Source organism: Euprymna scolopes, chromosome 5, assembly GCF_053919585.1.
Source record: "Euprymna scolopes isolate OS-2025 chromosome 5, ASM5391958v1, whole genome shotgun sequence".
NCBI lineage: Eukaryota > Metazoa > Mollusca > Cephalopoda > Sepiida > Sepiolidae > Euprymna > Euprymna scolopes.
In genome coordinates this window covers 113,722,677-113,736,789 of record NC_136486.1, presented here as the reverse complement: position 1 = coordinate 113,736,789, position 14,113 = coordinate 113,722,677, and the positions used below count along the sequence as shown (strand labels likewise).

Below are 14,113 nucleotides of genomic sequence, written 5' to 3'. Positions count from 1 at the left end.
CAGGTCTTTATCAAATCCATTTTTATCATTTCCTTTAATATTTACCTTGGGCTAACACTGCTCCCTTAACTGTGTTCTACATCTAACTCAGCAACTCATGTATTTTTTCATCATGGTCATGTCATCGAAGCCTTCTGTTCTGTCCAGATTTTTATGCAATCCACTGGTCAGGTTTCATTTCCATCAACCTGCATACATATGCCCGATACCAATGTCGACCAAGGGAAGAGTGTAACGTTTTGTTGTTTAGTAATGGCAAAAGTTGCCTGAATTTATTTCATCTATTCCTAATTCTTACCATCACACAAGCACCTGCTCCATCCTGTGCTCCAAAGTTATCACCATAGTCACATACAAATTATCAGTATGCACACTGACATAACAAATCTTACTGACTAATCCTAATGCATTGTTCTATTGTCAGTGTTTAATTTCATTACTTAGACTGTTGTTTTATTCGTATTGGTAAATATGTGAAAACACGAGACTGAATGTGGTCAACTTGATGACATAAACATCACACCATAGATCAAATGTGATGAAACACCTCCCAACACCTTTGCATACATACTTACACATTTTTATCCAACCTTAATGTTGACACATTTTATAAAGATAATCGGTTGGACTAACAATTTTTTTATCTATCCATTTTTCTTATTACTTGAGTGTAATTCAACGAGCCTATTTTAACTAAAAATTTGTTTCCCCCAATCAAATAATATTTGTTTATTCAGATTTTCGTTTTTAATCATTACCAATTAGTAGATCTGAAGTTGGTACTTTAAAAAATCTATTATGAGCAAAAATTAAAAAAAAAAAAAAAAAATTTTTATTAAGAAAATAATGTGTAGAATTTCAGAGGGTTTTTCTTGACTTTGTCAAAACTAGCTCTATACCATAAATATAGATTGACTTATCAATGAGCCGATGCAAATTCCTTCCTTCTAATCTTAAAAGTACTCCTTTGACTTATGACCGAGATAGATTCAACTCTAAGTTGAATAGAATGGTGTATGCATGTGTCATATATATATTTTTTTCTTTAATTTCAATAGGAAGGAAAAAAGCAAAACAAAAAAAAAAACAAGCTATACATTATGGGTTTCATGGGAAATCTGCCTCAGTTTTCATAAAAGACTATCAATTGCCATTCATTAGTATAACAAGGTAAGAAGCGTTATTTTTACCTTTGCACCCAGCCTGGTTACGTTGATGAATGCCAGCCAGTAGAGTCGGGTTTATCAAAACTGAATTCAGGGCCCATAACTAATAATGTTTTTTTTTTGTAAATTTTTCAGTATTAAAATTAGATAAGTTGGGTTCTTACATTAATGCTGGTGGTGAGGGTAATTGAAGAAACTTTAATATGAGAAATAAAGCAGAAACAAGACTCATACACTCTACTAGGTAAGGTGCTAATTAAGCAAGATGTGTTTAACACAGATCATATACTTATATCTGGTTTCTCTTCTAATACACAACCATGCAATATACCCCCATCTTGTATAAAACTCTAGGAAACAATCCCTTTCTAGAACACATGACATTAATTTTAAGTCGATACTTAAAGAATGAAATCAGATCATCACAGGAAAAATAATCCATCCCAATGTACAATGTCTAGACATTGTCTACATCACAAGTCTTGCCATGGACAGAATTGCAAGAAACACCATTTTTTTTCTCTCAACCACAATTAGATGTTGTATACCATATCTAGGCATACTAACTGCTCAGGATGTGATGCAGGCTGTCAACTCATTGATATACCTCCGAATTTCACAGAGCCTACTCTAAGTAATGAAAGCATGCTTGGTCATTTCCTCCTATTGCTCCCTGCAGTGTGTACGAAAACGGTTGTTCTCCAAATTAATCTCAGTTATAGTGTCATTGAGGGCAGCACATTTCAGATAAATTGCCAGGCCAAAGAGTACTTAGAACTGTTCATTCAACTCTTGCCTGGCACTTAACTCCATTGCAAGCAAGTGTTCTCTATCTACCATCCCAGCTGCTCCACAAGCACAACCCATCACTAACTCTATAAATACCTTCCTAACTGCGTGAGGTCATTGGATTCAGGTAGCATTCTCAATGCAGCTTGACATTTCTTGAAAAACAGCAATTCCATTTTCAGCCTACAGCAGCATTCGAACAAGGGATCACAGATGAGGTTAGGAAGAGTCCTTCATACCACAGAGAGGCCAGGCAAAAAATTCATTTTTTTTTTTTTTTTTTTTTTACACAGTGATCACAACTTATCAAGGCCCGGAAGCCACTCAGGGATAAGGGTTATTACATTGGAAACAGTTCCACAAATAAAACTCCTTTAAATTATGCAACTACCCTAGTAGATTTATAAGTTATAAGAATTCTCCACGCTTACCTACAGAGAATGGATCCCAAAGGTTAAATCTATTTTCATTTAAGCAGCAAAGTATGTGATTGACTTAATTATTTTGTACTACATCAGCAGGAATTTAAATCTACCCCCCAAGGAGTTTTCACCTCAGCACTAAATCTTGGTCTCTGCAAGCACTCTTAAAAGATGTACTGGTTTTCAGCTCAATAAAAAGGAAGGTAGCATCTTATGTCCATGCAACAAGATACAAAAGGAGATGATGATAATGGCTACCATGTCCAGATTTAAAGCAGCATTCAGCAAAGATTCAGACTATATGTGGATGTAAATAACTACTTTACATGGCTTGTTGTACTTTATTTTTTGCCAAATTCGATTTGAAATCCCAAGAAATTAATTTTTTTGTTTTTAAGGAGAAATATTGATGCAACTATGTAAAACTGGCTGTAGCTACCCGGCATTCTTAATTTTTATTTCTTTTTTTTTCTTTGTTTAGTTGTACATTTCTTTCTGTTAAGATTCCTTCCTATACGATCTTCCAAATAATAGCGACATGAAACAAAAAAAAAAGGCTAATCATCAGCAGGGTGCTCTATCACAAACAGCTGTTGCATTGAAGAATGTCTTTTTCAACTTTTTAAATTCACATCAAATGATTTATCCGTAATTGTCAGCAGATGGCTAGAAGTTTTTAAAAAATCTAAAAAGATTTCCAATTGAGCTGACAAAGTTATAGATATATTTATATCTATATTAATTAAATGTCACCCAACGGAAAGAAAGATTTTTGTTTAAATGTAAAGAATATATTACAGACTTAGTAGCTTGCAATACAAGAAAACATAATTGCTGCAGGAACCCGTTGTTGTTGTAGCTTTTGCCTATGATAAAAAAAATTTCATAGCCAAGACAATTACATCATAATGGATTTTTACAGGAATAAAAAAAAAAATGTATCATCCAGAGTGATAGGAATATTAAACCATAGATACTTACTGAGGAGTTTTATAGCAAGTATATCGAAAGTAGCAAAAATAATTCTTCTATTTGGTTTCAGGGAAAGGAGAGGCACCTTCTACACCTCACTATAATTGCCAATGAAGATGGAGTCCTTTGGGTCACCCTTAACCATAGTCACTTATTTATTTGGTTAAAAATGAGCATAAAATTCTAAAACTGGCAGAAAAAGATGTCAATTTTAGCCATAAATTGTATTGAATGTTTATAATTTTTTTTATTTGTTAAGCGGTTTATTGAACAAAAATATACTCTCAGTTTATTTAGCAATGGCAGAGAGACCCGACACTGCCTGGGATTAAATGAGAAAACAAATGTTCCACACTTCCAATAATTTTATTGTCATCAAATTGGTGGAATAGCCTATTTTTCTATCAAATAGATCGATTGCCTGCTTTAGTCGAAGGACCCATCACAGTACACCAGGGGAAAGCTTCACATGCATCTTTGTAGTGACTTAGTACACAATACATTGTAGTGTACATTGCATTGTAGAGAACCTGTGGTTAATTTTATAAAATTATTTTTATATAATGGCTTTAATTAAAATTTAAAATGCAAAAGTTAAGTATCATAGTTTAATTGTGCTCTAAACAGAAATGTTCATTTCGAACGAGTCCCTGTCATATCAAAGAATCTACTGTTGCCTTTACACACCGGGCCCTTCTATTTGTGCATTGAGGATTCTAAAATGCACTTGTGATGTTAGGGTGTATCAGAGTGGTTAAAATCTTACTGTTCCTTCTTTGATCAATTTTTTTCAATTATCAATTCTTGATACTTATCAGAGGCATTCCGATACAAAACCTATCTAAGACCACTGCCAGGCACATAATGTACATTTGTGGGAATTTTTTTTTTCTTTCAAAATCGGTCCAGCCGTTTCAGAGTCTACAGTAAACAAACTCACAAAGTAAAGGTATGTGAAAACATTTTTCATCATTGGTCTGTCATTAGGATCTTTTAGGGCTGTATAATTTGTTCATTTATTCAGTGTGATTTTTTTTTTTTTTTTTTTTTTGACTAATTTTGTTCAACACGTTTAATAAAGAATTTGTCTTGAAAAATCATAGTTTATCTTCTTTTGCAAACAATAATCTTACGTGTCTGCTGAACTAGAAACACAATGTTGGCCAGGGATTTTTAATGGGGGAAAAAAAAAATCTGCATCTTATTTTATTATTCAATAAACAAAAAGCAATGAAAAAAATCGTTTAATGTTTCTTATCACACTAAACTATACTTTGATTTTTTTTTTTTTTTAAATATAAAACTTAGACTTGTTGCCAAGAGAGTTTTATAACAAGGATTCTTCCTCTAGCTATATATACAAGACTAGATTTGATTCATAATAAGAAGCATGTATGCGAGCGTGGATGGAGGGTGGGGGGGGGTACCAACATAAGTGAAGGATAAAGATGAATTTAAAACCTTTTTAAATCTGATGGGTTCAATTGATGCTTTCATATGCTTTCATTTTGATGCTAAAAATGGATATTTTAAAATAAAATAAAGATCTATTGACTTTGTAATGGCACTGCTAAACAATGTCATTAAGAGAATTGAATCTAATTTTATTGTAAGGTTACCAAGTCTGTGTGGATTTGATGTGTTCTTTATGGCAGGTCAACTTATCTGCTTACAGAATGAAGAAAAACTAGAGTCACTAAAAATGATTGATCAAAAATAAATGAATTTTACAAAAATAAACGCAGAAATTAATACTGAACATTATTAATCGTGTGTGTAAGAAATAATGATTGATTTCATAACTGGCATTGGTAACAAATGCTCTAGTACCAACCATCTAACAAAACTTCTATTAGTTCCAATATTGAACAAAATGAGGTTTTACTTATAAATCATGGCAGTCTCTCCCCACTTACACATACAATAATATATACTGTGTATCAATTTTATTTATTTATATAATTTTTTTTTTTTAAACCTATACTGACGGGGGATGAAACACAGAAACCTCTGTGAAGCTTAATTGCCATAAAGCTATTTTCATAATTCACAACATTGCTCTATTTATGTATTGCACACTGTTGAAATAATTATTGAAAATCTATAAAATATATTATTATATAATTGCAGTTAAATTATGCTTCATTCAATTCTTATTCCGATAATATAACTCCTATAGAGTTATTTATAAAAATATAAATATCAAGCTATTTGTCGGTAGCTCTATTTTCCAAATTTAAAGAGATTTAAAATATTTGAAATTTGTTCACACCATAAAACAATATCACTACTAAATTATTTTAATTCATAAAATATTACGAATTAAAACAATTTGGTAGTGATATTGTTTTATGATATAAACACATCTCCGTAAGTATTAAATAAGAGCTGTGACATGTTTGATCAGTAAATAGACAATTCCTTTGACATTTATTGGTATACATGTTTCTACAAGGATTACAAAGCCAGAACACGTTCTGATATCATGAATACACCCATGTCTCTCTCTCAATTATTTACACCGTTCATCTCCCTATTCTTCCTAGTACTTGCCTTTCTAAAACATTTATGTACATATGAAGTGTACACAGCAACAAGATAAGATAACAAAATTTTAGTAGCTTTTAAACATATAGCTATTTCTTTGCATGCAGCATTAAGGGAGATAACTGTGTGTATGTCTGTGTGTGTGTGTATATATATATATATATATAATTATTTTTTACTATAATAATTAAATACCTACAGACACTAGTGTTTCATCCTTTCGGGAATCTTCAGTGCAGGGTCTCACGATTAATACCAGTCAAACGATTTGAACCCCGCAACACAAGACATCTCAGTCTCGATTAGCGGAGACCTAATCCATTCGGCTACCATTCTGCGTGAAGTAACGTTGAATTTAAACATCTTAACTTTTTAAATGTTCATTTACGCCAGTCAGACAGTGATCTAATCGTTATACGATGATCTATGCATAAGAGCTAAATTGACCGACTATATATATATATATATATATATCTCCAAGCAGAAAGTCCTCAAATACAGCCCTTCCTCACTGTGGTTGGAACAGCGGTAACATGGTAGTGTTTGGTTAAAATCCAAGGGGAGTCAAACCCAGGATTTGTCATTTTCTCATCATCACTGTCTCTGTGTGTAGCAAACAATTATGTGTTAGGTGCAAAACCGCAAATCCATGATGTAAGGCTAACATTGGTATTGTAATTGCCATCCTTTTTAGCATTTCAAGCCAAACCTTCTTAGAGTTTGTATGAAACTGTTGGGTCTTGCTGCTCTGAGTGTTGGTAGTAAAAACTTGCAATCTGGGATGTAGAATGAATAGCGACAGCCAAAAAGAAAGACTTCATGCAGACCAAACAGTCCCAAGACACGATCTTTGCGGACTGTGAGGAAAAATTTGGTTCACTCAACAACAAATCCACAGTGACCGGGAGGTCATGGTACCTATTTACTATGCCTCCACACGGGACAGAGTTAGACACCAGGGTTGTTTTTTAACGTGGAGAAAAGGTACAAGAATAAAAAAAATTGTCTCAGTCGTGAACGACTGCTCCTCCACCGAAAGAGAACAAGAAATGGAAGTGCAGCATCTGAAGAACAGATACTATACTTTGATCTCATTTATCTATTTTATTGTCGTCAAAAATGAAATTATAATACAAAATTACAAAAACAAAAATAACAAACAACAAAATTAGGCACAAGACTCTATAAGAAATTGGGGAGGGGAGGGTTCAGGGTCTTTGTGACTACTTAACAATTAAATACAAATGGACTTTGAAGTCTCACTCTTGACTGGCAACATTTACCACAATACCTCATTCACTCTGGATTCTAATCTAACTAATATATCCCCAGCGTTCAGAATAAAAGAAAACATATGTACAATTGGTAAATACTTATCTGTATGTCTGTGTATGCATTTTTTTTTTTGTTTTTGTTTTTTAATAAAACAATTATAGTGTGTATATGTGCATTTGTGTGATGGTAAAAGTTACATTTCATTGATAAAATAAAAAGTTCTTGAATCAGTGTGTAAGATAGTTCGTGGAGTGGGGAACAATCTAATGCAAAAAAGTTCTTTTAAAAATAAAATATAAAGCCTACTGGGTTGTTAGTATTGGCCCCCCTGTGCTACTCTGTTTGACTAGACCTCACTACTGTTTTCCGGGGAGCCGAAAACAAGCAGGGAGATCCTTATTGGGGGTTAGGGAGAAGCCTTAATGGGAGTAGGGAAAAAATAAAGCAACAGGAGGGGGGGGGGACCTCTGAGTAAGGGAATGTCCGAGGGTGTTCAAAAACAAATGGTGTGGTAGGGGGAGGGCAGACTCAGAGGTTCTTTAGCACCCGAAAAATAAAACAGGGGACAGGATCTTATTTGTACCACCAGTCAAGAATCTTCTTAAGTTGATTAATCTAAAACCTAGGCGGGATGGGTTCCGAAGGACCCAGCACTGCCCGTGCCATGCTCAAGGAGGGAACACGTATTCAAACTTGGCTCCTCGACGGATGCACAAACTAGTGTTGTGTACCCACCTCTTATTAAACTCCGCTCGAGGCAACCTCCTCCAATCGCATCTGATCTTTACTTTAAGCAAATGTTTAAAGTAAACGATCAGATCCCGATCTGAAACAGATGTCCCTTCGCGGACCAACTTGAGGCGCGTGATCCAAATCACCATGCGCGCTACTGCTAGGATCGCCAGGAAAACCATACCTTCCTCCCTGGGGAACGGCGGCTCCATGTTGTAAACAAAACAACCAATGTCGAGATCGAGCGGCTGCTCGCCATCGATGCGAGCCGTTACCCCTCCGACGTATTCCAGTAGGGCCTGGATCCGGCTGCAGCGGAAAAAAGCATACTCAACTGTCTCGAGCCTGCTTCCGCCACAGCGCAGACACAAGGCCATTGTTTCTTCATTATACAGGGAGAATTCGTCGGAGAGGGGCAGTGCCCTTCGGACCAGTCGCCAGGTCAGTGAAAATTCCGAGTTAGTCAGAAAATCCCTTCCCGGCGCCCAACTCCAGTGAGAGCGGATAACCTCCATCGACCAACCTAATCGCCTACAAAGGGGATCCTTCGCGGTACCCACCACTAGTTCCCGATAAAGCTTCTTCCTAGGCTGATCAAGGACACTAGTCCCCGGCAAAGCTCTAAGAGCGGTCCGGCATTCGGAGAAGAACTTTGAATCCCCCCTCGGTCTACGATGACCTTCTACCGAGGGGTCAGGTTTGAGATTGGGAAACGAGTTCTCAACCACAGGGACCCAAGGAGCGTTCTCCTCTAGCGAACGACCCAGGAAAGCCAATCTCTCAGCGTTTCTGTGACACAAGAGACTGGGCTGACCCAGGCCTCCCTCGCTCGGACTCTGGACACAGACCTCTCTGCAGACATAGTGCTTACCCTCGTCCCACAGAAGTGAGTCAAGGCGCTTTTGTAAGCGGGTTAGGCGTTCTGCAGGGAGAGGAAGTACAGACAATCGGTAAAGGATGAGCGCGAAAAGGCCAAGTTGCTAATGACACAAACTGACAACCTGAGTGTGCTAAGTTCAAATTCAATTTGTTCCATGGAAACATGTTGGCAACTTCAAGTGGTCCCTCCTGTAAGTACTTGATGTCATTCTAGAAAGAATTCTAACAAGACAGACATCAGGGAAACGAATGCCAACACTAATTATCTGATTTATTTGAAATGAATAAATAAATAAATGAATGATGCTCAACAATAAAAACAACAATCAACAGCAGCTGACACAACAGATAGTTTTTCATATAAAGAGAATTTTTTTTTGTTTTTTTTTCTCTGAACTCTATTTCAAAAACAGTAGATAATTTTGGAATCAAAACTTGTAGAAGAAAACTGGAACTTTGTTTTACAATATTTAAACTTATGTTTTTGTGTAAGTGAGGTATATCCTTTCAGTTAGAGCTTTATAAAAATAATGAATTTGGTTTATACATTTTATGTATTTGTTGTAATTTGTAGTGGAAGAATGTGTTTCTTTCAAATGATTTTAAACATAAAAGTGTCAGTAAATTGAGAAGCAATGGCTTCATTTTTTAATACCATGTAGACACCAGCATTTTAATATTTCATTACATATGCAAAGACTAAACATCCAACTTGTTAACATTACCTGGAAAATTTTCACACAAAATTTCTATGGGTGTTGCTCGTTTTGTGTCTCCAATTTTTTGGTATCGTTCCTTTAGGGTTTCTGCTTTGAGCCCTTGCCAAGGTAGGCTTCCCCTTAAAAAGTACATAAACATATGACCTAATGCTTCTAAGTCGTCTCTCCGACTTTGTTCTGAAAAAGAAAAAGGAAATAAAAATATCAAAGGATTTAGATTCAGCAAAAAAAAAAATTCCTAGAAATGTTATTTTAAAAGGTATAATTTTAATAAAGAAACAAAACAAGCAAAATATAAGTAATACATATTGTGTTATGAATAGTGTTGGGACGATTCCTAATTTTTATACGATTCCGATTCCGATTCCAGGAAAATATTGATTAACGATTCCGATACCAAGTACGATTCCGATTCCGATTCCTAGGGAATTTATTGTTTTGAAATATACCAGGTAGTTTTCTACTTATGGTCGGTAGTTCCCAAATATGTTCCCTAACTTTGGAAGAGATATTTTATGTCTACACCGTCGTGTTTTGGTTTAAATAAAATTATTATATAGTAAACTAAACGGAAAAATTAGCAAAATTTATTTTAGAGAAAATTTATTTTACTTAATTGGAATACAGAAAAAAAAACTCAAAGAAAATAGAATTTATCCTTCAGAGAAAAAACAAATAAAATAGAATTTATATAACAGAACAAAAACAAGAAAATTAGAGAATAAATACACACGATTCATTATTTTGGTCCTCATAATTAACAGATTTAATGAATTAAATAAAAAAAAAAATATAGCGGAAGAGAAAGAAAATATATACTAATTAAATATAAAAAAGATAAATATTTGATTTAATAATTTATAAATGAACGTGCGTAATGAAAAAAAAAACAATATACCACGTGACATGGCGCCGTAGATACAAAATAACCTTTCCAAAGTTAACGACCATATATGAGAAATACCATTAATCGAAAGTTTTTGTGTTTTATACCAAAAGGTAGGTATAGCGAAAAGTTACAATTAAAGGAATTTCAAAAACGATTTTTTGTTTAGCTATGGATAGTTGTATTTGTGACGGCAGTTCTTCAGACCTCCATAATTCACAAGAAGTAGTTAACACCTATTATTTTTTCTTACTTTTTCATTGCTTTTACACGTTGTTTCTAACGTGAAGAATAAGTTTAGCCAAACTAATTTTGAAATAGGGTATATCAAAAGAACACATATAAAAATGATACCACTATAAAAAACAAATGAAATACTAGATAAAATTGAGCAAACATAATCACCAAAATTACAGAAAAAGATAAAAAAAAAACAAACAAAAAATGGTGAAGTTTGTTGAGTGAAATGAATTATTGAAAGAAAATTAATTGAACTAATAGAAATGTTAAATAAAAAAATGTCACATTTCAATATTTTTTTAATAATTAAATTCTCAGGGTTGTCGAAATTAAAAATTAAGTGATTTTTTTTTTATTAGACTTATTTCGAAGCTTGTTACCTTGAAAAATACATTCTAAACCCTGTTTTTTTTAAATAAATTGAAAAATAAATGCAATTAAAAAAATTTAATTGATAATTGAAACTTTAAAAATATATTAAACATTGAAAAATTACTTATCTCACAAATTAACGTCCAATAAAGTAGATCCAGTCTTCATACAGGAATTTGGTTATAATAAATATATCTTTCCCAAACTTAAAAATTAAATCTTTTTTTTTTTTTTTTTTGAGAGAGAGAGAGAGAGAGAGAGAGAGTGCTTTAAAATCGCCGGGGAGTGCCGCCTAAAATTTTAAAGAAGTAAATTTTAGGAGTTTAGTGCCTTTCAAAGACGGTTATCATAATTTATTATCATCATTTAATTTCCTTCCCCCCCCACACACACCTTTCCACATTGTTCAGTAGTTAACCAGTGCTCCTGTTGCTGTCAGTCAACTATCTTTACCTAAGTTTTAATTTCTAGTTAAAAGAATTTTTCATGAATGGAATCAGCATTTTTAAAAATTATTTTTTTAGTTGTATATATTGTATTTACTCTTTGAAGTTAAGGAGGGTTAAAAAAAAATGGTGACACCTAGATGGTGACGTAGGCAAAAAGAAAAAAAAAAAAAAAAAGACACTGCGATTTCGACCCTCACTAATAAAACTGCTCTGAGTGAGTAGTTGGTAATTTTTTGTTCCTTTTCTTTTTTATTTTGCTCCTCCAATTTATTTGGATGCTTCATAGTTAAATGTTTTAACATGTTGGTTGTGGTCATGTTAGATGGTTTTATTCCTTGCGATATTTTAATTTGACAGACTTTGCAAATGGCTTTCAACTCATCATCTTCAAAAAGACTCTTTTTTGGACTTTGGGACATATTAGAAAATTCAGTTTATCTGTAAACAAATAATTTACTATTAAATTTTGTTTTAAAGCTAGTCACTTATTTGGATAATTAATTGAAAATAATCCGCTAAAAAAGACAAAAAGAAAAAAATATAAAGGGATGGGGTGGTAAATTGTACCAACCGGTAGTTAACAAAAAAAACTTATAGAATTTAATTTTTGAAACCAATGTATAAAAGTTTACATAATGAAATGCAAATATGCATTTTCGGGTTTGTATTACTGTACACATAGATTCGAAAAAGTTGTCAAAAAACAAATATATAACAAACAAATATTATCAAAGGCAAGATAAGTTACTTTTCTACCAAACTGGGTAATTTATTTTGTTTTTATTTAATGTAACATGTTTATTCAGCTCGAAAAACATGCAGTGTTTACCGATGTATTGGAAAATTCAAAATGGCGCCGGACACTCTCTTTAACATAGTAAGTTCGGGAAAAGGTGTTATAAATAATAAACTAGACAAAATACTATTAAAAAAATACAGAATATATGTCAAAATATGTCACGGTAACATATATTGAGCGAGTTTCTAGCAGTATTTTGTATAGTTTATTATTTATAACATGTTTTCCTGAACTTACCGTGTTAAAGAGAGTGTCGGGCGCCATTTTTAATTTTCCAATACATCGGTAAACACTGTATGCTTTTCGAGCTGAATAAACATGTTACATTGAATAAAAACCCGAAAAATATATCCAGTTAGGTAGAAAAATAACTTATCTTGCCTTTGATAACATTTATTTGTTATATATTTGTTTTTTGACAACTTTTTCGAATCTATGTGTACAGTAATACAAACCCGCATTTTCTTTTGAATTTTTTTTTTGGTTGACTGTGTTCAATTCACACATGGTTGATGCGGTTCAATATTGCTAAACTATAAGTCCTTAGTAAAATTCTATTTATAAATACTTTTTAAAATGAAATTATTTAATTAATCGTAAATATTATTTAGACATAAAAATTAATTGATTACAAGACCTTTTAAAAATATATATATTAATTTCTTTTTCGTTCGGCAAAAAACTGCGCAAAACACTTTTAATTTTCAATTTAAAATTCTAGAAAAAAGATTATATTATTCTGCTTTTAATATAATCAAATTCAGGGTTTTATCTTTATGGAGAAAAAAAATAATAATGGATTTTATTTCAATGAAATTAAAAAAAAAAAAAAAAAACTTGACTGAATTGAATTAATTACCCTTAAATTAACGAAGGGCTTATTTAATAACTTTAGGTTTGGAAGAGATAGGTATGGGGTCGATGTTTTTGAAACTTCAAAAGAAACCGACTACTGTCAAAACTTTGCGAAATAATACAACGTGATCAATTTCATTTTAGAGATATTTCTTTCAAAAGCCTTCTTTTAAAAAAAGAAAAAAAAGGTATATTGTTCTATTAAACCTTTTACTGTTTAAATAATTTGACTTTGCTCGTTTTATTTTAAGAAAATATAAGTTGAAAAAGCATTTTCATTCACTATTAGATTTGTCAGTAAAAAAAAAACAATCGCCAAAAAGATAAGCGTTTTTTTTTTGTTTTTTTTTACTCGCAATGTAGAGCCCTGCATACTTCTTTTCAAGTTAACTCTTTTGTAGTTTTGATTACAATAGATCTGAATGAATGAACCTTGTAAGGGAGGGGCACTAAGCATTGCCCTGTTAATAATGAATTTCTTTGGTTTCTTTTTATTTCTCTCTTGCGGTTAGAAATATCAGGAATTTTTTTTCTTTTTTTCAACATCAGACTAAAAGAATCGTAATGAAGGAATCGGAAAATTAAGGTATTTTTTAACGATGCGATTCCGATACCTCCCAAAATACACGATTCTTACGATTAACGATTCCGATTAATCGTCCCACCACTAGTTATGAACAATAAAAACTGAATTTTGAACTTCCATCATTTATACCAAAATATGTTGTTTTTTTTTTATAAATTAGTTTAAGGTGAAATGATAAGCTTGTACATAGTTTCTAAAATGAAATCTTTTAGATTACTATGTTACAAAAAATGGATAAGAGTTCTTGGGTTAGTAAATGTAGAACAGTTAAGGTAACAGGTTCAGTTTACATTGAAATGGTCAAGAAAACAAAAATGGACTTGAGAGAAAGGAATAAAGAACAACTTGAGCAGAGATATGTTAGTTTGGAAGTCAATTTTTTAAAACTATTCAACATATGCTAGAATGTAAACTGGGCATTAAAC

The 14,113-nt window shown here is 32.8% G+C and overlaps 1 protein-coding gene across 24 annotated transcripts in view; it reads right to left on the bottom strand.

Moving 5' to 3' along the window:
- LOC145276958 (casein kinase I-like) overlaps window positions 1-14,113 on the bottom strand; it is a 464,141-nt gene that overhangs the window by 139,846 nt on the left and 310,182 nt on the right. For all 24 annotated transcript variants that reach the window (XR_013868064.1, XR_013868063.1, XM_080128500.1 and 21 more), the window contains one exon: window positions 9,508-9,678. Coding sequence is in view for 22 of the 24 variants with exons in the window: in XM_080128500.1 (XP_079984626.1) it covers window positions 9,508-9,678 (171 nt within the window). In the remaining 2 variants the exon portion in view is untranslated. The remainder of the gene's footprint in view (window positions 1-9,507; window positions 9,679-14,113) is intronic.